General features: G+C 43.4%; 8 protein-coding genes across 8 annotated transcripts; 5 read left to right on the top strand and 3 right to left on the bottom strand.

Annotated features, from left to right (window-relative positions):
• Nucleotides 1–228: 228 nt before the first annotated feature.
• IL334_002963 (uncharacterized protein) lies at nt 229–1,345 on the top strand (the record flags this gene model as incomplete). The annotated part of the gene is made up of 5 exons (XM_062934701.1): nt 229–360; nt 436–517; nt 632–757; nt 934–1,112; nt 1,253–1,345. The coding sequence occupies 5 exons, from the start codon at nt 229–231 to the stop codon at nt 1,343–1,345; spliced, it is 612 nt and encodes a 203-aa protein (XP_062790752.1).
• A 358-nt stretch (nt 1,346–1,703) lies between these two features.
• On the bottom strand, nt 1,704–4,699 carry IL334_002962 (uncharacterized protein; the record flags this gene model as incomplete). The annotated part of the gene is made up of 14 exons (XM_062934700.1): nt 1,704–2,508; nt 2,584–2,763; nt 2,815–2,971; nt 3,036–3,078; nt 3,174–3,320; nt 3,419–3,547; nt 3,619–3,625; nt 3,707–3,828; nt 3,938–4,004; nt 4,109–4,209; nt 4,294–4,324; nt 4,416–4,447; nt 4,516–4,545; nt 4,667–4,699. The coding sequence occupies 14 exons, from the start codon at nt 4,697–4,699 to the stop codon at nt 1,704–1,706; spliced, it is 1,884 nt and encodes a 627-aa protein (XP_062790751.1).
• Nucleotides 4,700–5,475: 776 nt separating this feature from the next.
• On the bottom strand, nt 5,476–8,303 carry IL334_002961 (CTP synthase; the record flags this gene model as incomplete). Its single annotated transcript, XM_062934699.1, has 12 exons — nt 5,476–5,795; nt 5,860–6,162; nt 6,265–6,422; nt 6,475–6,563; nt 6,633–6,765; nt 6,859–7,112; nt 7,226–7,420; nt 7,494–7,628; nt 7,741–7,877; nt 7,997–8,104; nt 8,185–8,207; nt 8,266–8,303. The coding sequence occupies 12 exons, from the start codon at nt 8,301–8,303 to the stop codon at nt 5,476–5,478; spliced, it is 1,893 nt and encodes a 630-aa protein (XP_062790750.1).
• Nucleotides 8,304–9,889: 1,586 nt separating this feature from the next.
• Nucleotides 9,890–11,880, top strand: IL334_002960 (enolase; the record flags this gene model as incomplete). The annotated part of the gene is made up of 11 exons (XM_062934698.1): nt 9,890–9,922; nt 10,020–10,074; nt 10,133–10,225; nt 10,291–10,487; nt 10,554–10,788; nt 10,844–11,019; nt 11,089–11,334; nt 11,398–11,435; nt 11,496–11,600; nt 11,661–11,704; nt 11,771–11,880. 11 exons carry the CDS (start codon nt 9,890–9,892, stop codon nt 11,878–11,880), a joined length of 1,332 nt encoding a protein of 443 aa, XP_062790749.1.
• Nucleotides 11,881–12,210: 330 nt separating this feature from the next.
• Nucleotides 12,211–14,209, top strand: IL334_002959 (uncharacterized protein; the record flags this gene model as incomplete). The annotated part of the gene is made up of 8 exons (XM_062934697.1): nt 12,211–12,282; nt 12,343–12,398; nt 12,471–12,664; nt 12,722–12,892; nt 12,987–13,057; nt 13,137–13,418; nt 13,473–13,854; nt 13,935–14,209. 8 exons carry the CDS (start codon nt 12,211–12,213, stop codon nt 14,207–14,209), a joined length of 1,503 nt encoding a protein of 500 aa, XP_062790748.1.
• A 560-nt stretch (nt 14,210–14,769) lies between these two features.
• IL334_002958 (uncharacterized protein) lies at nt 14,770–16,070 on the top strand (the record flags this gene model as incomplete). Its single annotated transcript, XM_062934696.1, has 2 exons — nt 14,770–15,832; nt 15,991–16,070. The coding sequence occupies 2 exons, from the start codon at nt 14,770–14,772 to the stop codon at nt 16,068–16,070; spliced, it is 1,143 nt and encodes a 380-aa protein (XP_062790747.1).
• A 590-nt stretch (nt 16,071–16,660) lies between these two features.
• On the top strand, nt 16,661–21,301 carry IL334_002957 (uncharacterized protein; the record flags this gene model as incomplete). Its single annotated transcript, XM_062934695.1, has 26 exons — nt 16,661–17,637; nt 17,719–17,851; nt 17,904–17,966; nt 18,033–18,050; nt 18,116–18,223; nt 18,294–18,416; nt 18,469–18,499; nt 18,558–18,634; nt 18,690–18,707; nt 18,772–18,797; nt 18,853–18,879; nt 18,975–19,211; nt 19,264–19,288; nt 19,344–19,435; nt 19,490–19,515; nt 19,569–19,695; nt 19,746–19,814; nt 19,866–19,912; nt 19,982–20,037; nt 20,105–20,232; nt 20,288–20,358; nt 20,423–20,642; nt 20,707–20,737; nt 20,813–21,034; nt 21,107–21,156; nt 21,244–21,301. 26 exons carry the CDS (start codon nt 16,661–16,663, stop codon nt 21,299–21,301), a joined length of 3,060 nt encoding a protein of 1,019 aa, XP_062790746.1.
• Nucleotides 21,302–21,680: 379 nt separating this feature from the next.
• Nucleotides 21,681–24,032, bottom strand: IL334_002956 (uncharacterized protein; the record flags this gene model as incomplete). Its single annotated transcript, XM_062934694.1, has 4 exons — nt 21,681–22,848; nt 22,925–22,996; nt 23,120–23,720; nt 23,795–24,032. 4 exons carry the CDS (start codon nt 24,030–24,032, stop codon nt 21,681–21,683), a joined length of 2,079 nt encoding a protein of 692 aa, XP_062790745.1.
• Nucleotides 24,033–24,329: the final 297 nt, after the last annotated feature.

Here is a 24,329-nt window from a genome sequence, read left to right as displayed (position 1 = left end):
TTTTTAAGCACTTTACCATCCCATCTCATCGTTCTCTCTGTCCCTCTCTGTCCCTCTCTATCTCTCTTATCTCTGTCAATGGAGCACAGCATTCAAGAATCGCATCTACAAGATACATAAAGAGACACACAGAATTCATCACACTCCCAATTCCAACAACATAATCATACAAATACTCATTGACTCTTAACAAATCACAAACACACAAATCACGGCTAAACAATAACAATGGGATTCTTCGGTTCGTCAGCACCTGCAGCTTTACATCCTATCAATCCACCATTGGGACTACACGCCAATTACTTTGCTCAGCAGCCTACCACTTTGGTATTGAAGGAGAAAGTATTCAGCTGGAGTGGGGTGAGTGCCTGAGCTGCCCCGCTGACTGATCGCAGCAGCTAACGTATCGTCCTGTGCTGGTTGTGCTGTGTTCAGGACGACTTCTCGGTGAAAGACACAAATGGTCATACTGTAGTGAGATGTCATGGACAATCAATGTCATTCAGGGACCGTAAAGGTGAGGAGGTTCCTCCAAAATCCGTCTATCCTTCCAATCTGGAGGAGATACTAGAGGTGCGATACTAAGTCCCCCAGTACGTTTGGCTGATACCTCTTCCCTCGTTTGGTATAGTCATAAACGATGCGAATGGCCAATTCCTCTTCGGATTGAGGAACAAGCTCTTGTCAATCCATAAAACTTTCGTAGGTGAAACTCAGGATGAAAGGGAATTATTCAGAATCAGAAAGAGGATGAGTCGTAAGTGCTTTAAAGTACCGGCGTGACTGGATGCAGAGAAACAGATGTATTGACGAATGTAATTTTCTTTCTATCTTCTTCTCACCTGTCCCCCTCCCTCGATCCTTGTTCTCCTTGCCCCCTGCTTGTCTTCGTTCCTTCCTTCTTCCCTGTCCTCGTTCTCCCCAAACGTACAGTTGGTTCCAAAATGGAAGCTACGTTCGTCAACCCGGCCACATCACAAACTATAACACTAGTCCTCAAAGGTGATTTCTGGGGTGGATCAGCCGATATCTCAATAGAAAACGGTCCGGTGGTAGCTCAGATTTCCAGAGAACTATTCAATGCAAGACAGATATTTGGTGATCAACAAACTGTAAGTCGTGCTCATCATTACCACTTATGCCTACCAGTATCTTCCAAATGTGACATCGCACAAACATGATACTAAGGATACGAACCTACTTTCCACTTTAATCAGACAATGAGTTGAGCTGATACTTGGTGCGCATATAGTACTACGTCACTGTAGCCCCAGGAGTCGATCTGGCTTTGATAGCAGCTATTTGTATCTGTTTCGACGAAGCTAAGAACGAGGGTAACAACTAATAGTAGCCATAATCGTCATAAATACATAGTCCGTATATGTTGTCCATAGAAGGAAACTGTATATCCAATCTCATGTATTTTTACTATCTTCGTGTAACATCGAATATCACGTGCAGAATATCAATTTCCCAGAAGATCCTTGCCCAGTAGTATAAGCTGCGAAAATATCAAATGGTAGAGTAGGCCGGATTGCATTGCTTCCCTAAAACAAAGAACCTCGAGCATGAACGACGAATCTTTAATCGTGATTGCATAAAAGACTGCAGTGTGATATTTCCTATCTCATCATTTCCTCGCTTTATCTCCTGACTCCGTTGAAACCTATCTATGTTATCTATAAAAGTGAACATTTAGACCCTTAATATAATCTCGGATTACCTGGTATACCTTGTTGTTGATGTTGTTGTTGTTCTTGTTCCGCGTCTTGATCCTCCCTTCGTATTTGATTATGGGATTGACCATATCCTCTCCTAGATTGTGACAAAGCATGATCACTCCAACCATTCTGTGAACGCGTATTCAAGCCATTGTTCTGTGTTTGACCCAATTCATTTACTCCATAAGTCGATGCTGGCACAGTATGAGAGTTAGGCGTTGGCCATTGTGTCATTTGTCCAGATGATGAATTTGTCCTTGAGCCTGTTGGTTGGGCTTGAGGAAAAGATTCACCGCCTCTTGGTGTACCATATTCACTCGTTGTATTCGATTGGTAACTGTGCGGACTAGCAATATTCCCTTGATTCCCATTTCCAGTTCCAGGAGAACGCGTATTAGCTGTTTGATAACTTTCGATACCTGATGATCTTAATGGTGAACTATAAGATCCATCTTGCGAATTATATTGGTAATTGCCATCAGGTTGACCAGGACCAGTCGACCCTTTCCTTCTATTCGTATTTACAACCATATTTGTATTTGTCGATGTTGATTGACCTTCTTGTAGTCTCTGATATGAATCAGGTGATCTCAACGAATGACTAAAACTTCCACTTGTCGATCTTATTGGTTTAGGTGGTGAAGTGAAATTATCTTGTCCAATTCCATGCCCTATTCCACTACCACCATTTTGAGTTCCATTTGAAAAAGCTGCATGACCAGTCTTCAGATTCGATAGTTCTTGTGGTCTATCTCCATCATTCTCGTCGACCATCCCAGGCATGAATCTGTTCAAGCGACCAGCAACGGCTAAATTGATCAGCATTTTCTGCAAAGATTCTAAAAGGAACGAAGTTACTCACGTCCTTTGTATTTTGGTAGAAGAATGAGTACCAGGTTTACCTCTGATGAAATCAACAAAGAATTTACAAGCCAAATAGATTTCCACACAAAAGTCTAATAGATTGATTGTATCCCAGATCGCTTGACAATAAGTTTTGAATCCTGTTTTACGTTGATAGGGATTTTTCAATGGGTCGGTGCTAGAGTGAAGTGTCAACAGGTTATTCTTCATCAAGGGATAGATGACTCACTAATCAGTCCAATTATATGCCCAACCCATATAGATACTAAAGAAAACCATTTCTACACATGTACACAAGGCCGATAGACCATCCGAGACATTTGTAGCTGTCCACAAAGCCGTACCTTTGATAACACCGTGACTCTGTAAGATGGAGAACAGGAAGCCTGAAATCGTGGATCGATCAGTAATGAATACTTCAATTGACATACAGGAAGGGGGAAAACATACTTTGGTAGAATGTAAAGAAGACAATCAACTTGATAGCCAAGAACTACAAACCGATCGAGCCAGTTAGTCATATATCCTCTTTAGTAATCTATCTCTCCGGGCAGGCCGGACACTAATCGACGCTAGAAAACAACTGACCTTGCTAAGTGGTTTACGGCCTTTTAATTCACCTTTACATAAGACGTAAAAGATGATCAGTCCATAAAGGGCAATCGAGATTGAAACGAAATCTACTGCATCAAGATATACTTCCGCATAATGAATTGAATATTCATCTGGACAGAGCTACCATCCGTCAAAAACATACCTGTAAGCTGCGCAATCCTTGCTCTCCCAACTGTGGAAAAATAGCTGCGAGAAAAGGAATTTAATCTTGGACTTACAACTCCGTAATACAAGCATATAATTCCGATTACTGAGATCAAAGGTCTAAGAATGACATATTGCATCACACTAAAACTTAGTGCATGCCAGAAATACGGCTTTGATGCTCGAAATCGCCAGAAATTGAACTAAACCGAAGCTCTCTCCGTTAGTCCACAAAGTTAGACCCCCGTTTGAATGTGCGACCAGGATGACTTACTGGAAATCTGAGGACAGAGCACAATGAATCAGCTCTGAGTCCTTACAATGGTATATTCTAAAGCAATTGGACGTATGTGTTTACTCACGGAAATTTCTTTTTATCTTTCTCGGCTAAAGCTGTTTTGATATCTTGATCTGTTGTACCCATTGTTACCAATTCCATCAACAGCATCAAGAAAGCAGATAGCGTTATAGCTTCGTATGCTGTCTGTTATGAGGATGATATCATCAGCTGTCCATCTTTAAGATTTTCCACGCCGTATGGCAGTGTTCGAAGAGGAGTTGAAAGGAGGTTTGATAGTTGAACTTGAACATACCTCTGCTAATATGTAATATTCATATTCTCTGTAATATCTATATGAGAAGAATGAGACGATCGAGTATCTATTGAATGAGACAATAGGATTGAATTCGTCAGCTCCAATCCAATACGGTCAGCGATATCAGATCGGTCCCAAGATCTGTGATGTGACTAGTTCGTAACTCACACAGCAGGCATCAACAGGACTCGCATTACTTGTCTTTGGGCTGGAGGATGTTGATATCGAATTGCGTGCATTGTCAAATTGAATAGCGTTATCAGTGTTGTCTATATACCATACGAATATCAGCACAAAAATCGCGCAATATCATGAAAGGAAGAACGAGAATGTCTTCGTGGGAGAAGACTTACGAGCGCAGCACACCCTCCTGCGACTGCCCAACTACAATTACTCTCTATCAGCTTCGCGATTCATTGGGTTCCTCCGCTCGTTGGGATGATCATAGCCGAATTGATGTGTGGTATGAGCTTACCCTATTCGATGTGCATCCCAATGTATTCCATCCTACGGATTCATTTCATGGCATCATCAGCTGAGCTATTCGATGAACGGTGTTACTGCGGCAGACTTACAGGACTGAAAAATACATCTTCGCTCGTATCCTGTGGATAAACAAAACGGTACAATTAGTACAAGTCAGGATTCATGCATTCACTGATATTACTACGATATGCCAGATCTCAGGCAGGATGTTCTTATGGCGGAAGAGCAATCGCGACCCACAGTTATATTTGAATTCGTGGATGGACATGACATCTTTCACCACTTTCTTTCCTATCACCTCGATCTCTCTATCTTCCAGTGGGTTTGTCCGGAGATTCAATGTGATCTGGACTATAATGATGTTCAGTATTTCAGTGTCAATTCCTTGATCGCTTGAAATCTGAGGATGATTTCTGTTGTCCGGTGGCCGTACGATGAGATGTTCTATCCACTAGTTTCTTCGCTGCCAAAGCGATGTGTACACAAATATCTTGACAACAACGATACGGAGCTTGGTCAAACGTTTGATACTTGTAACGTGTTCGATGAAAGGGTCCTGATATACAAAGGATGACCTTTGAGCTGTTCAAGGGAGTAGCGGTGACAATGGATGGTTGATGAATGATGAATGATGATGATTTTCCATCCCAATGTTCCAAGAAAGACGCGTTTTAAAAATAGAAAAGAAATATGGCACATGAATGCGCAGAACAAAGATATTTGACATCGGAGCACAGCAACAAGTAAAATCACACTCGCTCCCTGCGCATCATCCGGGCCCCGGGGCCCACTCATTCTTTCTCTCTCTCTCTCTCTCTCTCTCTCTCTCGGCCGTACAGTGTTGTCCACTCATGCATGAGGAATCGGTAAAGCACAACGAGTACCATATGCACAGTAGTGACAGTCATCATGATAGCATAACATGGTAAGAAAAAAACAGTGCATCTCTATATGACCAAGATTCAACGTAATGTATGTGAAAAAAGGTGAAGCCCAAACAATACTTCAAACGTCCACTGTCACTGGACAGACTAAGCGCTACCGTTGACCTATTCACTTGCTTTCGTCACACCATCCAATTGTTGTTCTTTCTCTTTCAAATCACCTTCAACCTCTTCTCTTACCTTAATACCATCAACGTTTTGCTTCTTGTTTTTACCTTGAGCGGTATGTGCTTGAGAAGCAGGGACGACTTTTGATTCTTCAGGATGAGGATCGACATATCCACCATTCTCGTTCAATTTGATTTGATCAGATAATACCGATGATCCACACGCAGCTGCTATCAAACCTAAGAATGGTGGTGAAGGGTTTAATGGACGTGAACAGAACTCAGGATGTGCTTGTAATGCCACAAAGTATGGGTGGTCTATGAATGTAACGCAAATTTAGTTGAGTTAGCATATATACGTATGATAATCAGTCAAACTCACCATCCAATTCTAACATTTGCATTCTTTCACCTCTTTCGTCTTTACCAATAAACCTTAATCCATCTTTAGATTCTAATTCATCCACATATTTAGGTTCCACCTCGTATCTATGTCTGTGCCTCTCCCAAGCAACTTCTTTCGAGCCGTACAACTTTCGGAGTTTAGATGATTCAGTCTTAGGTTCGAAGATGGTCGGTCGAAGACCTAATCTCATATTACCGCCCATGACAGTTTTAGAGATCTCAGGCATGAAACATATCACAGGATGTATGGTTTCAGGTACAAGCTCGGCAGAGTTGGCATCTGTACCATATGCAAAATCCATCAGTGAACGGCTCGTACATGGTCCCATTCTTGCAGGATTCGCATATAGGGGACGAGGTATAAATGCGGTCATTGACTCACCTTGTAATCCACACACGTTTCTAGCCCATTCAATGACAGCAACTTGGAAACCCAAACATATACCCAAGAAAGGTACTTTTTGTTCTCGGGCCCATTTCACGGCTGCAATCATACCTTCTGTACCTCGATGGCCGAACCCACCGGGAACGATAATACCCCTGGACAGTGTGATCAGCTCGTATTTGCGCGGCAGGCATCGAGTGAGCTTACTTAGCGGAACATAACGCGGACCAGGCATCGTGGAATTTAACGGGGTTGGAGGTTTGCGTTTGGGGCTCAAGGTCAGAAGAGTCCACCCACTATAGCGTAGCCGTGTCAGTAAGCCCAATGGAGTATACGAAACAGTATGTCAGGTCTGATGAACTCACTTGAAGCTCAAGCTTTCGGCCACATCGCATTGAAGCGTGTTCCAAAGCTTTCACCACAGACATATAAGAATCTTCAAGTGTGGTATATTTACCGACCAGAACGATAGATACAGTATCGAATAGACGTTCTTGGCTATGGATATGGATCGTCAGTCCAGGTTTTCAAATGGTTCGAAACATAGAACTGCACAGGATGTATCGTCTGTTCAAATGTGTGTTCACTCACCCAACGGTCAAAGCCTTCCATCTACCCATAAATTCTTCCCCTTTTTGCTTAAATTTATCATTAACTGTAATCTCATCAAGGTTTAATCTCTTTTTGAAGTAGTTCAACATTCCTTGTTGTTGAAGTAGTAATGGTACATGATAAGTTGAAGAAACGTTATGTACACCTAAGACTTGTTGCGGTGAGACGTGACAGAACATTGAGACTTTCTCCATTGTCGCTGTCAACAGAGGGTCGGTACATCTACAAGCGATCTGGGGGTAATATGTTCAGCTCCAATTCCTTTATTTGTGTCTAGTACAGGTCGTTGCGTCTCATAGAAGAGATAAGAAGTAGTATCATCACGGTTGAGGGAAAAATCACTCACTAAATCAGGTAACAAACCCAATCCTCTCAAATCTCTTACACCAGCTTGAGTAGGTTTAGTCTTTTGTTCACCACCAACAACAGGAATCAAAGAGACATAGATCAAAGCAAAATTTTCATGTCCTACTCTGAACTGGAATTGTCTCATAGCTTCGACGAATGGCATAGATTCGATATCACCAACTGTTCCACCGAGCTATAAACGATCCGGTTCAAAGTCAGTTTTGAGAGCCACGTCAACCTTAATGACACGGATATCATTGACTCACCTCAATGATACAAACATCCGGTTCTTCACCTGTACCATCTACTGGAATCTTTGATACCCTTTCAATCCAATCCTGAATTGCATTTGTAAGATGCGGAATGATCTGAACAGTTTTACCGAGATAATCTCCTTTTCTCTATATAACATTTAGGATACATCAGTATTACCGCTACCCTGCCAAGAACCCTGCTTCTCTTATGTCTAATGTCCGTCTTGATTAAATAGACATCGCCCGGGAGTGAACTCACTTCTCGGTCAATGACGTGTTGGTAAACTTTTCCGGTAGTAACATTATTATCCCTGTTCAAAGATACATCAAGGTATCTCTCGTAATTTCCGAGGTCTAAATCGGTCTCTCCACCATCATTGAGGACGTATACCTCACCTAAGGTTGTCCAGACCCAGATTAGCCTTCAAACTCAGTCATCATTGCAGGTGATTTCTCCATCCTCCCTGTACCCTCCTGCACTGAATTGATCTACAATATGCTACACCTTGACTAACCATGTTCAGTAGGAGCCATAGTACCAGCATCTATGTTCATATAAGGATCAATCTTAATAGCAGTGACTTTCAATCCTGCGGTCTTGAGTATAAGACCTGTACTTGAGGCTTTGACAGGATTCTTAAATCAGCTTAAATTGCTCCGCCTAAATCTTTAAAAACTTTCACACTGAGTACTGAGTACTGACCTATAACACCCTTTCCGATACCACTGTACAGGTGGCATGATAAGCTCTTTCCTTGTGAGTAGAGATCTGGAATCAGCTTACGAAATAACACCTCCACAGACAAGAATGTATTTAACCATTGTTGATCTATTTAAACGTTTTGTAGGAGGTAGGAGGGTCAAATATCACCTATTTCAGGGCGAAGATATATGTTTCAATTGCTGGTATACGACAGATTATATGAGGAGAGGACTGTGAGGATGATGAGGATAATGATACACAGAGAAAGAGGGTAAAGAGGAAAGTGAGTAGAAATGCAATGCTTATCGTCAACATTTTTTCTGGGACAGAACCTCACAAAAAATCAAAGTTTTGAAAATCCCAATGTACCATAAAATCGCGTCAAAAGCGGACATGACCGCTGGAAAAGACGGAATCAAAATGGACCCTACTCCTAATTCATAGAACGTGAAGTGAACACACGGTGCTTGTGGCAGATTTGGGAAGAAATGCAGCTACCAAATTGCTGAAGATGGGAAAGGCTTATGAATATGATGATGCCTGAGTGAGGAGAGTTCAAGATCACCAGTATTTCAGCTAAGATTTATAGGACACAAATCTTGACCTAACACTCGACTTTATTTGATGAATCGCGATTCTGGGTCCCATAACATGGAAGAAACGATTACTTGAGTCAGCAGTCGGCTTTGCCGAAACAAGACGGCAAATTTTGCAATCATGAATTTTCCTCAAAACGACTTTGGTCAACACAAAGCGTTGTACTTGTTCATTGATAATTGGGGAGTCTATCAACAACAACATATTGCACGCCATTGATTGATTCTCCTGTTGACGCCAAGATGTCATAGCTCAAACCAAGAGGAATTCGGCCTTGGTAATCGTATCAGGAATTATCGGAAACGTCGATTCAGGCTCTGTATTTCAAGATGTTAAGAGTATTACCAGACTGTTTGCATTGCGTTGACAAAATATAACCGAGTCATCACAAAGCGTTCAAGCGATACTGAATGTGCAGGCGGCAAAATCGTTCACTCAAACGTGTTCATATGACATAGGGGATCAAAGGATTACCAATGAAAAGAATAATATACAGTCTTCCGAAATGATACAACTATTCCAGTAGAAGCGGGCCACGAGACTGGATGATTTCTTGGGAACTGCCCACTAGGGAAAGTCAACACTCATCCGCCTTCGACTTGATGTTTGCCCCGGGAAGATACGGAAGTCCCTCACGATCGATTCATAGGCTTCTACCCCGGACTGATCGCTGTTAATCTGACCTCAACACAGCTCGAAAAACGGGTCTCCACATTCAGATCATCAAGCGGAGATCCGACAATGAGAGATAAAGACGTTTAACCCGTCTTCGGATGATGTTTACACCTGATAAACGAAGCAGTTACCGGCGGTAGATCATATATTGGTACGGGGTCGGCGTTGCTCGGCATTTCGAAAAACAACGCCAAACTCAGGAACAACGCGTGCCTAAGCACTCAGCCAGACGCCTAAACCCTATTCTATGTTATTTTCCCACGTGTGATGTCGAGTCTGCTCTTTTTTATTCTCGTCATCAATTCTAATTGTCCCCAATAACCCTTTTTCACACTTCCCACTCCCACAGACATTCCTTCACCTTCCCCTTCTTCTTCCTCTTTCTTTACAACATCTTCGTTCAACGCAAAGGTAGAACAAAACAAAAACAAAAATGTCCACCATCTCCAAGATCCACGCCAGACAAGTGAGTCCTCACCTTCGTCACGTGTTTCATTTAATGCGACTACATCCACACCTCAACCTTTTTGAAATGATTGTTCACTAATATCATCGCTGCTCAGATCTTCGACTCTCGAGGAAACCCCACCGTTGAGGTTGATGTCCACACCGAGAAAGGTGAGTCAATGCATCTCCAGTGCCTGAGTAATGGCTGACATTCTTGTCTATTTTATAGGCCGATTCCGTGCACAAGTTCCCTCAGGTGCTTCCACCGGTGCCTACGAGGCTATTGAGTTAAGAGACAAAGGATCCGACTATGTCGGTAAAGGTTAGCTTTCTGATCGCTTTCCATTTCTCAAATGCAAGTAACGCGTCTCACCATCTGCTCAATAGGTGTCTCCAAGGCCGTCAAGAACGTCAACGAAGTCATCGCTCCCGCTCTTATCGATGCTAAAATCGCCGTCACCTCCCAAAAGGAGATCGATGATTTCCTCATCAAGTTAGACGGTACCGACAACAAAGGTAAACTCGGTGCTAACGCCATTCTTGGTGTCTCCATGGCTGTTTCTGAAGCCGGTGCCGCTGAACAAGTAAGCCTAAATGTTCTTTACGTGTTCGTTGTTGAGGTGTTGCTTGCTAACCAATTTCGTCGTCAGGGCAAACCTCTTTACGCTTACCTCGCTGGTATCGCCGGTGTATCTGAGCCCTACGTTCTCCCCACCCCCGCTTTCAACGTTATCAACGGTGGTTCTCACGCCGGTAACGCTCTTGCTTTCCAAGAATTCATGCTTCTCCCAACCGGTGCTTCTTCCTTCACCGAAGCTATGAAGATGGGTTCTGAGACTTATCACACTCTCAAGAAGGTCATCACCAAGAAGTACGGTATTGATGGTGAGCTGGTTATTCTTTCTGGGAATGAGATAGCAGCTAACGATTTCGCACTCAGCCGCCAACGTTGGTGACGAAGGTGGTTTCGCTCCTAATGTTTCTGGTGCTGAGGAATCCCTTGATCTCCTTACCGAGGCCATCAAACAAGCTGGTTACACCGGAAAAGTTCAAATCGGTCTTGACGTTGCTTCTTCCGAGTTCTACAAGGAAGGCAAATACGATCTTGATTTCAAGGTGAGTCGATGTCGTACTCCTAACGGTGGGTTCACTTTGTGCTGTGCTAAATGTTCAACCCTCATTCAGAACCCTAACTCCGACTCCTCCAAATGGCTCTCCGGTAAAGAGCTCGCTGATCTCTACCACTCTTACGTCGAGAAATACGACATCATCTCCATCGAGGACCCCTTCGACCAAGATGACTTTGAGGCCTGGACTCACTTCACCGAGACTTCAAGCATCCAAATCGTCGGTGATGATTTACTCGTCACCAACCCCAAGCGAATCAAGACTGCTATCGAGAAGAAAGCATGTAACGCTCTCTTGCTCAAGGTGAGTTACCATAGACAGCACTTATACTGTCAATTTGAATGTTGATCAAATATGTCATCACAGATCAACCAAATCGGTACCATCTCTGAGTCTATCCAAGCGTGAGTGCCAGCTGAGAAAAATGGAGAGTTTCTATTCAGCTGATCGTATGCCATATACAGCGTTCAACTCTCTCAATCCAACGGTTGGGCTGTCATGACCTCTCACCGATCCGGTGAGACCGAGTCCACCTACATCGCCGACCTTGCCGTCGCTCTTAAGACTGGGTAAGTTTACCTATGCCTTCTCATTGTGATTACAGTTGTTGACCTTGACAATTCACCTAGTGAGATCAAGACTGGTGCCCCTTGTCGATCTGAGCGAGTTGCCAGTAAGTAGCTTTTCGTCTTGACTGATGAAATTGTGGCATAAGCTGATTTTTCCGTTTTCTTTATAGAATACAACCAACTCCTCAGAATCGAGGAAGAGCTCGGTGACAAAGCCGTCTTCGCTGGTGCTAAAGGTTTGAGCAAAGGTACAACTGCTCCTGAACTCAAAGATAACTAAGCGTTTGCTGCCGCAGGCTTGTCTAGTAGATCTGTGATTGATTGGAATAGTAAAGTAAATAATGGATCGTATGCATGCATGCTTCCTTAGTCTGCAGAGATTGTGCGATTCGGATGAGGCTATATGTATCTGCTGAACACGTTATGAAAGGAATGAAGCGGGAATACCCATGTAGATCTCAGAAGAATGACTGGAGGCTTGATAAAATGATTGTCCACTCGCGATGATTCCTCCACATTCGCGTCAGATAAATTCAAGATCATTGTGGTCATTTCACCTTTGATATTAGTAATTCATCTGTTTCACGAGCAAGAATCGTGTTCCGACAACATGGCTACATCTGAACAGCAGAAGATAGCTAACAGGAAGCTGAGTCAGTGGATAGAGAATGATCGAAGAATTGTGAGTGTGTGACTTGCAAAAGAGCTGTCGAGTAAATAAGGACTGATGAAGGATTGATAGGTGACGTATAGAGACATAAGTAGAGAGATAGGATGTCATGTGAATATAGCTAAAAAGTGAGTTCCACTCTTCACTTTTTGATTGTACTCATCGTGAAGAAACCAAGTATTGATGTCTTTATTTCACAGTCTGCTATCGGAATATTCCCAATCACATTCTGAAGTTATACCGACGTTCTTGTTGACAGGACCATTATTATCTGAATCAAAACTGTCTTACACGCAATTACCTTCATTGACACAATCTTACATTCCTACAAGTAGAATAGTCAAGATTGTAGATATGGATGAGATGAGTGAAGGTGATAGGAATTCGGAAGATGGTAACATGAATGATTTTGATAATGATGATGATGATGATGATGATGATGGGAATCAAGATGATGGAAGGGATAGAATGGACATTGGGAACGATAAAGGTGATGATGAAAATGGTATTTCTGGTGGTATCATCTTAGGAGGATCTGGAGGAAAGATACAAGATGATCTGATCAAAAAGGAAGATGTAGATAGATGGGGTGTTGTACTGGTCAGTATAGAAAACTTGGAAGGTGAGTGTTACAAGTTGAACCATACTCAACTCGACGTAATTAAATTAGAGGAATGCTAAAGCTAGCACTCATCGAATGATATCACTCACTACAGAGAAGAAACATCTATTCCAACAAGATAAATTAAATATACATATACATTCATTATCACCTTCTCCCATAACAGTGAGTATATAGTCAATATCTTCACTGTATATCCGCCATGGAGCTCTACTGATGCGTTCCTCTCTTATCTCGCTATTAGGACCCAGCACAATACCTCATACCTAATTTGACATTAAGGCAACACCAAAATTATCATAATCCCGATGTCTACGGTACGATCACAGGTGAAGCTTTCAAACCTTCCATCGTGGTACAAGAAAAGAAAGTCATGAAAGATGGCGGAATCGATTGGAGTAAGAAGGTAGTTGCCGGTAAGAAGGTCGAAGCGAACAAGGTCGAAGAACCCATCAAGAAAAAGGATGAATCCAAGAAGTCGACAGATCCCAAGCAGAAAGAAAACGAGAAACAGGAAATCGACAAGGTGAGTTCATCAGTCAGAGATACACAGATTCGATAGCTGATTTCGATGAATCAGGTGGAAGACAAACCGAAAAGGCCATCTTCATCTTCGATCGCGACTTCCTCCAAGCCTACTCCTGCTCCAGCATCTGCACCATCAGCTTCAGCTTCAGGAAGTATGTCAAAGAAGAAAAGAGTTATTCAATCAGACACAGAAGAAGATGAACCTGCTCCACAGAAAACGAAAGATAAAGAACAGACTTCCTCAATGGTAAGGATGGATGATCAAAAAGCCATGGAAGCTATGATGTCAATGGATATGGATATGGACGTTGACCTTGGTGTATCGGATTCTGAGCAAGTCAAGACGGAGCCTGGTGCACATATAGGAAACAAAGTAAGAAAAAAGAGGAGGGTAAAGAAAAGTAAAACGGAGACTGATAAGAGGGGTCGAATGGGTGAGTTAAGCATCCTAGCTTCATGGAAGAGAAGGAGTATGGTCATACTAGTATATCATTGCTGATACTTCATTGATCAGTCGTTAAAGATTATTCAACAGATGAATCATACACCGCTTCTGAGAACGATGAAACTCCAACAGCGACAAAACAGAGATCCACCAAACCTACCACCACCACGACAACAACAGCTAAACCACCAATCAAAGCTAGAGAATCAACTTCCTCAGTAGGAAGTGATAGAGGCAAAACCCCAGCTAGCTCAGCATCAGCATCAGCATCCCATCCCGCCAAAAAACCAGCCGGTCCGGCAAGGGGTCAAAGTACACTCAAAGGGTTTTTCACCAAAAAATAGATTTGACGGGACGACATGGTATTTTTAGGAATGGGAGTCAATCAGTGGGACACTATGTATCTTGTATACTGATTTACTTTACACATCGAATGTACGTCGAGAAATTGTCCATTTAGCCACTACTTAATAGTACTCACTACTGACTCACTTAACGCCTCTTCATTGACTTGCTTACCACCAGCGTCAATTGGCGAACACTCTGATATCCCAAAATTTAGACGTTTCCATCAGCTATTCACACAAAGGTTACCCTCCTTGGTCCATGTCGAGTCTATACGAGTTCGAGTAGTCAGACATCCTTTCATGCAATCGTCAATGAGCCGTCGGAGAAGTCTTCGAACACTATGCCTGTGGAGCTAAATCACAAGGGATGGCCGATGTCATCACCAAAATAAGTATCGTAGGAAGAAGGTATATAAGACTATCCGAAGAACGGATATCTCGCTACTTTCTTCTTAAACTGTCTTTCCTCTCATTTCATTATTCCACACATTTTATCGAATCATACTTGATAATTTAACTTTCCACAACCCCTTCTTCCATACTGATCTCTTTGCACCATGGCCGGTCAAGCTATTCCTCTCAGTACTTTACAAGCTATCCTCAGTAGAGGTGGCAATACGAGTTTTGCTCCTTCTAGTTTCGCTCCTTCGAATATTGCTCCGTCGTTGTATGGCCTTGGCGCTAGAAAACCAGGTCTGAGGCAATTCACCTCTGGAATTGGACCTGGATCATTTTCACAGTTCCCATACTCCCAGAGCCCCCTGAACCCTCAACGACCTGCGTATACAAACTCGCTTTTTCCACCCACTCCTCCTGGAGCAAGCCATACCGCCAACCCAACGAATCTATCTTCCATATTCGGAGCAGGTTATCCGTCAAATTTCAATGCTCAACGAAGCACATTACCGATCAATCAAGTCAACTCACAGTTCGGCAATGCGTTCACCCCGAGGCCGAATGGCTTATATGGCAATGTATCCGGTATACGTAACTTCGCTACTCAACCTCCTTCTACGCCAGTGTGGAATAACAGTAACACATTCGGATCTCAAAACCAACGTTCGAGTACAAGTATGAATGACCAGACTCCACTCGCTACAGCTTTCAACGGAGTTTGGAATCAATATCTGCCTCAGACATTGACGAACGGTCGACCATTCACTCTAAAAGACGCGTTCAAATCGTACGTCAGGCGCCACAAAGTCGATGTCGATGATACTTTGAACCAATATCCAACTGAAACAATTAATGAATTGGGTAGAGCTTCTCAAGTAAGCATGAATACAACTAACCAGTTATGTAATCAATCTCGCGAATGCTTCAAGTCTCTCTATGATACCGTCAGAAGCGCCTATGGGAACAATGGAAATCTACATCCAGAAGTGCAGAGAAGTCTCGTAAATATGGAGAACTCCATGATCTCTACGGGAAATAGTCTGAGAGAGCAAAATAGGTCACATATAGATCATGTTAAGAGTCTCGCTGGGCGTATCAATACCTTAGAGCAATCAAGGAAACTCTCTGATCTCTCGAATGACTTTGATCAAGGTCAGATAAGTCCCATTGAGGCCCTCGATATCACGAAGCGTCTAGGTCCGAAACTTGTGGATTTTGGAAATGGTAAGTATCAAGTCGTCCCCCTGCACTTGACAACATCAGCCTCTTACCATTGAATGAAATACTATACATAATGTACACATCACTCATGCTCATCCGGGTTTGGAGACATTTATACAACGACACCGCAGATGCTGACTCTTGATTGTAATTCATGACAGGAACTACACAACCTACCTTATGGAACAGATATGTAGCAACTGCGTCAGCTTCTTCTCAACCTAGCAGTATATATGGATGACCTCAGTGCTATAACTGGGCATTAGCGTTCTCACCACCATGATATTGTCCCCTCTCATACTGACTCGCGACCAGCAGTCGAGGCGGTTGGATGGACAAGACCTCGTTTTCATAGCAGGTACAATGTGTATATAAGATTCCCTGCCATGTATTTTTGTGCATATAAACATCATTGAAACATGTCACAGCTCGGATGCCGAGGTTCCCTGCTACTCCGGTCGTACCGTTCGTCGGTCCCCCATCCATCTTGATCGTTGTCACCTTCATGATCCATGCAGATGGTATCTCTGATCAAACTCTCAAAAGCTGTGCTGTCTGTTTTTCCTTCTTCCATTGACACCGCCTCTCCCCTTTTCGATATTCTCTCTCTCACGCGTCGTATGTCACTTTACAAGGGATTACATAATCAAGTCTACCCCGCTTTTTGGGGGGATCCGTGCGTACGAGTATATTGTATAAAGTCAATTAGGAATACAATAATGAAGATGAACATCTTAAACCCCCCTTCTTGATCATCATCTTCTATCTCCACCTGACACCTGCACTATCGTCCATCTCTGTCGACCGACATAGTGGAAGAAAGGGTACAAAATGAATCCAGGTGACATATACACGCCCCCTCACGGGCAGCAACCGTACAATCAACAACGGTCAGATGGTTATACTTCACCTACTCATCAACAACAGCAACAACCACCTTACTCCTCACATCACTATCCTTCAGATCCAGTACCACAACAACATCTGACGCCCATGACGAACCCTTACGATACACCACCTCCGTTGAACCAATCTTACTCATCCCCTCAGCCTTTCCCTCAAGCTCAATACTCATCACCTTCATATGGAGATCCATTCAACCCACCACCGGCACCTCCTCCGAATCAGGCTCAAGGTTGGGCAGAACAACCTGGGAACAGACATCATCAATCATTCCCAAATCAGCCTTTATCACCTTCACATCAACCGCTTCCACCTCCGGGGATCGGTGGAGCTGTTCCGAGATATTCTCTTCCGCCTCAACAGAATTCCTACAATTCACCAGCACCGTTAAGTCCGCCAAGAGCAAGATTCGACTCCAATGTATCCTATAATTCTGCCCCATACGGATTATCAGACAATAGATTATCTTCCCCGCCACCTCTGATGCCCCATCATTCATCCTCATCGTCAATAACTGGATTAGCAAATATTCATCCTTCTTATCCACCTCACGGATACGGTAATCATGTGGCTGGAAATCAAGATGATGACATAAACGATTCTGCCCCCTTACTATCTCATGCCGCTCCTGATGCAAGGTTCTGTATACCTCAATCCACAAGTGCGATGTCAATGAGATATCAGTTGAACGACAATGGTCCCGCTTCAAACTCAGGCATGGGCCCAAGACAAAGCGATGTTGGCGATGTAGGCATGATTCCAGGTAGATGGGATGACAACGAGAATCAACACAACGGTTATGCAGCTCCTCCACACATGGCAAACGAAGATGACGAGGTCAACGTTCATTATGGTCCGTTACCAACTAGAGTGGTTAGAAGAAATAGAACTCAAAAGAGAGTACAGTGAGTTTCACCTTCGGACCCAGCTTTTCACCATTTACTAGATGCATCGATAGGCAATAAGCTGATATAACTTTACCTCAGATTGTTCCGAGGCCATTTGGTGCTGGATGTGGATGTACCCTCAATGTTGCTCGACCAATGTTCTATCAGGGAAGGTAACGAATACACGAAAATGAGATACACAGCCGTTACCTGTGATCCAAACGATTTCGTTGTGAGTGACAATACCACTGAAAGGTTCAATCCAATCTGACAAACATATGTAGGAGGATAAATATACTCTTCGGCAGAAATTGTATGATCCGCCAAGACAGACTGAGCTTTTCATTGTAAGCTAAATCATCCTATCCTGCGTGTGACGGGTCGATGCTAAATATATTGTGGACTACTTCTAGGTTATTACGATGTATAACGTATGCTCTGCTCAACCATCTTATCATCTGCCGAGTCATTGCTGATGCTGAGGCTAATGTTGCAGGAAGACGATATTCTGTTCTGCAGGACCATGAGAGGTGTAATGCAAAATATCGCTCATTTGTGTACAAGATCGAAGAGTAAAACTTGGGGTAAAGAAGGTTGGAAGAAGGTGTGTCAGCCATCCACCCCGTTATCGTCGTGATTGAGGGGACGTTCATGGCTGATGTATTCTGTTTTAGGTAGTCGTGTGTATTGTAGCTGATGGGCGAATGAAAATCAACCCACGGACAAGATCTGTACTTGCAGCATTAGGTGTCTATCAGGATGGAGTAGGAAAGAATGTTGTCAATGGAAAGCCTGTTGTATGTATATCATCCTTCCAAATGACAGCGCCCATCGCTTACCAGATTACAGACCGCCCATTTGTATGAATATACAACCCAACGTAAGCTCCTTTTACAGGTCGTGATCCGACGTCATCTCCCAGCTGACTTCGAGACTAGTGTCTATCACGTCGAACGGTAAAATTGGCCCTGGCGGCTCGAACACCGTGCCCATACAAATGATATTCTGTATGAAGGTAGGCGTACAAGTCCAGAGGTCGACAAACGCGCTGACATCACTATTTACCGCAGGAAAAAAATCAGAAAAAGGTGAGCCGAAGAGCTGATTCATACCTTCAGGTATTGGGTTGACTGACAAGTGATGATCATCTAGATCAACAGTCATCGATGGTTTTTCAAGTGAGCTTCGATTCGTTTTCAATGTCTCGATCGTGGCTGACAGCATCCTATTTAGCGCTTTCGGAGCTTGCCTCAAGCCCAAGTAAGCATCACCCGTCGGTCCCTGTTCATGGTCAAACTACCTTTGACAGGATCCTCCTTGAGAATGATTTGCAGTACGCTGATCTTCCGTCACAGCGTTTGCGTCCTTCTCGATGTTGGTACTCAGCCAGGTCCAGATTCGATATACCATCTTTGGAAAGCGTTTGACATCAACTCTTCTGTAGGAGGAGCTTGTGGTGAAATTGTAGCTTTGAAAGGGATGTTCTGGAAAAACCTTCTAAACCCTCTAGTAGCTGCTCAAAATTTCGAATACAAGATGTCGAATATCTTGGATAAGCCCTTGGAAAGTATCTTTGGTTATATTACGGTTCTGTGAGTAGATGTACCTTGCTGAAGGCCCATAGCTGCTGACAGACCGCATTAGACCCGGTGCTTTCTCCGCCTACAGAGTGAGCATCAGTGTCCACATTTCTTCGACGTAGTAGAAGCTGACTGTGTGATAAGTACATTGCCTTGCAAAATGATGAGAAAGGTAATGGGCCCCTCCGGCAGTATTTCGTTGGTGAGACAATGCACGGTGCCGGAGCTGGTATCTTGTGAGTCAGCTGTCTACAAGGACAGAAGAAGCATTGGCTGATGACGTTGTGTAGTTCTGCAAACATGTATCTGGCTGAAGGTCCGTTCTTGATGATACAAACGGTCTACTCGAAAGGCTGATTTGTCTGTCAGATCGTATCCTCTGTTGGGAATTGGTTAGTAAGAGGCAATGCAAGTGGACATTACATTATGTCAAGTCCGCGTATGCTATAACAGATGTACCGGACACTGTTCCAGAATTAGTATCTCAACGAAGGAGGTAAATTGCTAGCACAGTCATTATGAGAGACGCTAACAGCAATCGAGTAGGTGGTTGAACGGTTCTTTTTTCGCTGCTATACATTCTATCGTTCATTTCGGATACTTGTATCGATCATCGTGAGTTCTTTTCACGTCGAGATGATACACGTTTACTGATGTAAAAGGCAGTCATTCATTCACAAGAAAACTTTTCCTGCATGTAGAGCTAGTGTATCGTGAGTTCAGCTTTTATTTGTATACGAACCTCACTTTGACTGCATTGAAAAGCTGACAATGTATTCTAGAAACCTTGAGCATGATCTTCGCTTGGTTCGCTTTAGGAAACTTCTACATTGCATTTGTGAGACTAACTCTACCGTGGTACTGGTCTCAGCAATTTTGGAGCCTGACTGATTGGGAATTTTCAGTTCGTCTTGACAAGCTCCCTTAACTCCCTTGGAACAGCATGGAAATATGTCAACACACCATTGCATTATTTGTATATAGCTTTACTACTTTGGTGCTTCCTTTTAGCATTAGGTAATAGACCCGCAGGGTAAGCAGGCTGCACCTCTCACGGCTTGAAACGACAGCTGAGATTGTTTGATTAGGTCAAGAGTCGGTTACACTAGTAGTATGGTCGGATTCGCTTTGATCACTATATATATGCTTTTTGCAGCTAGTAAGTGACTCTCGATAGAAGTGATCAATAAAGTCATGGCATCGGGTTGATTTTCATCTCATAGTCTATCTCGCTGTTAGAGGTATCCAAACTATCACAGCCGATGGATCGATCAGTGCCGATGATATTTTCGGTAACACGATCTTCCGAAATATCGTTGTTTCGCTCCTCGCGACATATGGACTGTACATTATCTCTTCTTTACTGGCTTTAGAACCCTGGCATATGATCACTTCCTTCTTACAGTATCTCCTACTCGCGCCGAGTTATACAAATGTGCTCAAGTAAGTCGACCGATTTGCATACATTTCGCCGTCGATCACCATGACTAACGATTACTGTTTTCAGTGTCTATGCATTTTGTAACGTACATGACGTGGTAAATCTTGTTTATTGCCCACAAGCCTGATATATACCCTGTTAAGCTTAAAGAGCTAATGTCTTCAAACAATAGTCCTGGGGAACAAAAGGATCTGACAAGGTCTCGGAGGATTTAGGAGTAGTCAAATCAGATTCCAAGGATGAAGTCACGGTCGATGTACCTGTTGAACAACAAGACTTGAACGAAGTCTACGCCTCCGAATTAAGGGTTTTAGCCAATAAAGCCCCGAAAGAAATAAAAACTATTTCAGACGATCAGAAGCAGGAAGATTATTACAAGAACGTCAGGACTAATGTGAGTGTTCAGTTTGACAAAACATGAGATATCTCTCATTGAAGCCATGGTCCTAACGTTATTGCGCTACAGGTCCTTCTCGCTTGGACCATGTCAAATGGGGCCCTCGCCGCTGCTATTCTGTAGGTGGACTCCTTTCTCTGCGACGAGAAACCTCGTCCAGTAATGACATGTGATAACGAGAGATGCTGATCTGTTCCGCCCTATAGCCAAACTAGTGGAGGAGATAGTTCACTGGCAACTACATATATGGGTATCTTGTTATAGTCAGTTGACGAGTCTAAGTGTCGTGTTAAGGCAATGGAGCTGACCCTTCTCGTTACAGCACGGTAGCTGCTCTTGCATGTAAGCATCTTATTCCTCGTCAGAGTTGAATCCCGTAACGCATCGCTCAAAGTCTTTAGCCGAGAGACAGTACTGACGTTATCACGTTTCCCTTCTCAGTTTTCCGGTTCGTAGGCTCAACGGCATATCTCATCGTCCGTCTCTTTGCTGGTGAATAGATTCCTGTTAGAATTTAATAACGTAGTTGTACGCACACCTTTACGAAATTAATCAATTGCACGAATCATAATGTGAATATGCATGGTATATCTTGCTCCATCCCTTCAGTTCCCTGAATCGTCCAGACCAAATGAAGCTACTGTCAGATGAGCGTTGCTTGACCTGTCAAAACAGCAGAATACAACGTATCTCTTTCTTCTTCATGTGCTTCTTCCTCTCCAGCGATCAAAGTCTCTGCATCGCGACCTTTCCCACAGGAGCTACTCTGAGAGATATCCGAGATATCAAGTAAGCTAGCTTGTTTTCTTGAATACGCCGAAGAAGGTGGCGTTTCATCTAAGCAGGAGGAATCTGGCGAACATGTGTTCGGAGGAAGTGCAGTATCCTCATCTAGATTTAGGGAGCCATATCTGACGTCCAAATCGTCCTGCGACGGATGAACAGTGGACAGCGAAGTTGAAGCAGAAGGAGTTATGGAAGCATGATGTGGCTCCAACTCGATCTCTGACACTGAGGAACCGCGTTCTTGCCTATCTTGGTTGTTCAATTGCTTGTAATCATATACATCAACGTTCTCTTGCAGTCCCGTATCCATTGCAACTTCGGCTTCCAAGTCGGACTTGAATTTTTGATCATTCTTTAGCTCTGACTTCGAGTTCTGAAGTGGCGACACAACTTGACCAGGTCTATCAGGATGTATGATATTACTTTCTGCGTCTATAGGATTATTCAGATACCTCTCTTCTGCTTGACCATTATCTTCACGATTCTTTAGCTCGTTCGAAATCTCGTGTTTGCGTCTGCGCAAGGCAAATAGACGTGATATCAGATTTGATAGTTCTGCTGTTCGATCATACATCAGTCGGTCCTCCTCGAAAGCTGAATGATTGAGCTGTGTAGAGGGTGAGCTATGTCTTCGAGAAGAATTCTCAACTGGCTGTGTCTGTGGTGATTGCGGGTTCGCAATTGATGGTTCTTTCCCGAAGTTCTCCTGTGATATCAAGTTCGCTTCGCTCTGTCCATCAAGAGAATGCCCGGACGTGATGCTTTTGTCGTTGCATTGAGTTTGTTCATTGCCTAATAGTTGGTTGAGGAGTGTGGATTGAGCTTTTGACTCTGCTTCAACTTGTGCTTGTGCTTTCGCTTGGTTTCTAGCTTCTTTCCTCTCTTTCGTTCTCTTCTTTCTGTTCTCTTCGTCTTTCACTAAATCGTGTACCCTTTGTCTAAAAGGTACGTAACTGATCTGTTCAGGATCCAGATACAAGAATATGTTGAGCGATTTCTTTCTAATTGCTTTAAAGAATTCAGTGCTATTAAAACGCAAGTGGCATGAGCGAGGTATGTCATAGAGAGAGTGAGCAGGTGTGGTTATTGCTGATTACTTACGTTTGTTCGATTTCCGTAAGTGCAGCTTCCGGTTTCCATTTGTGACCTTTTTTCCATTGGTCAAAGGGAATACTGAATTATTTGGAGAAATCAGAATATCAGCTCGAGAACACCATACAAGAGATGGGCTCTTCTCTCTATGGTAGATGATACGATATAGAGCGGTCGTATGGAAACTATGCATTCTTAACGTACGTCATGGTTTCTTGCCATTCGATAATATCATCCATCAACTTGCTCATACCAATCCTAAATCTTCTTTCGTGCTCTTGATCCAATATCCACTTGTGTTCGAGCAATCTCTGGTAAATGGCTTTTCTGTGTCGCCTGGGTATGGACTCGTCGTGCCATGGTAAAGGGTCAGGCAGTGGCGGGATCCAATATGGCGAAGGAGGAGAAGGAGAAGGGGGAGTGCAAGTGTAAGGGAAGGTGGAAGAGGGATGAGAAGGGGGAGACGGATGGGTAGACTGAAGGAGAGGGGAACAGGGAGCTGGACGAGCTACAAGCATGGACTTGATTGGATGCTCCGGCGGATCAACTCCAGAGGACGATGAAAGGGTAAACTTCATCTCTTGTCTTTGAGGAAATGAAGGCTCCGTTGGCGTATCGTGAATGACAGTCTTCGCCGAAGATGTCTTGGCTTTCACAGGAGTAGACCATGACCATTCTTTTACTTGAACATCTGCATTGAGTAGACCCGGTCTTGTGCATCGAAACAAAGGTATAGGCAAGACCTTGCGTCTCTGCGAAAACATAGTTGCGGGTACCGCATATGATTGATATCGTCTAAGGTGAACTATAGGCGATAGCAATCCGTTGGTATCAGCAAAGTACGACTGAACGAAAACCAGCTCTAAGCTCTAAACTCACTCCGTTTCTTGGGATCAAGGATGACCAACCTTAATTCCGGAACAACGTCTTTCCATTTCTTAAATCTTCTAAGGCGAGCGGTTGGCCGTTCATCAATTTCCGCTGCTGGAGGAGGGAGTTTACTCCACGATAAAGAAGGAGGAATGGGTGTTCTGGTTTTTCGCGGAAGTTTGAAATTCGGATTGAACAGCTTTTCCGCATTTGTTTGGATCTCAGAGAGTGACAGATTCGATACCATGATTATGTATGAACTGGAATCATGTAAGCGTGTTGTGGTGGCAGGGGAGGTGGGTGTGAGTGAAATGGAGGTGAGCAGACGAATTTGGGAGAGTGAAAATGATGATGATCGGTGGCAAGAAACTATTGTCAAAACGAAGAAAGTACTTCATACTGAATCTTATAGTCCCGCCCCGACCCACAAAGCTCAAAGGACGATCAGCATATAGGAGTGTCTCTGCTCTAGGTCGGCATCCTATGACTTGTCGCGTACGTGTATCGTCGTGATGATCCTTTGTGAATAGTGACTTGGTCTGAC

This window comes from Kwoniella shivajii, chromosome 3 (assembly GCF_035658355.1).
Source record: "Kwoniella shivajii chromosome 3, complete sequence".
Lineage (NCBI taxonomy): Eukaryota > Fungi > Basidiomycota > Tremellomycetes > Tremellales > Cryptococcaceae > Kwoniella > Kwoniella shivajii.
Note: the sequence above shows the minus strand (reverse complement) of the source record. Positions and strands in the feature narration are given on the sequence as shown.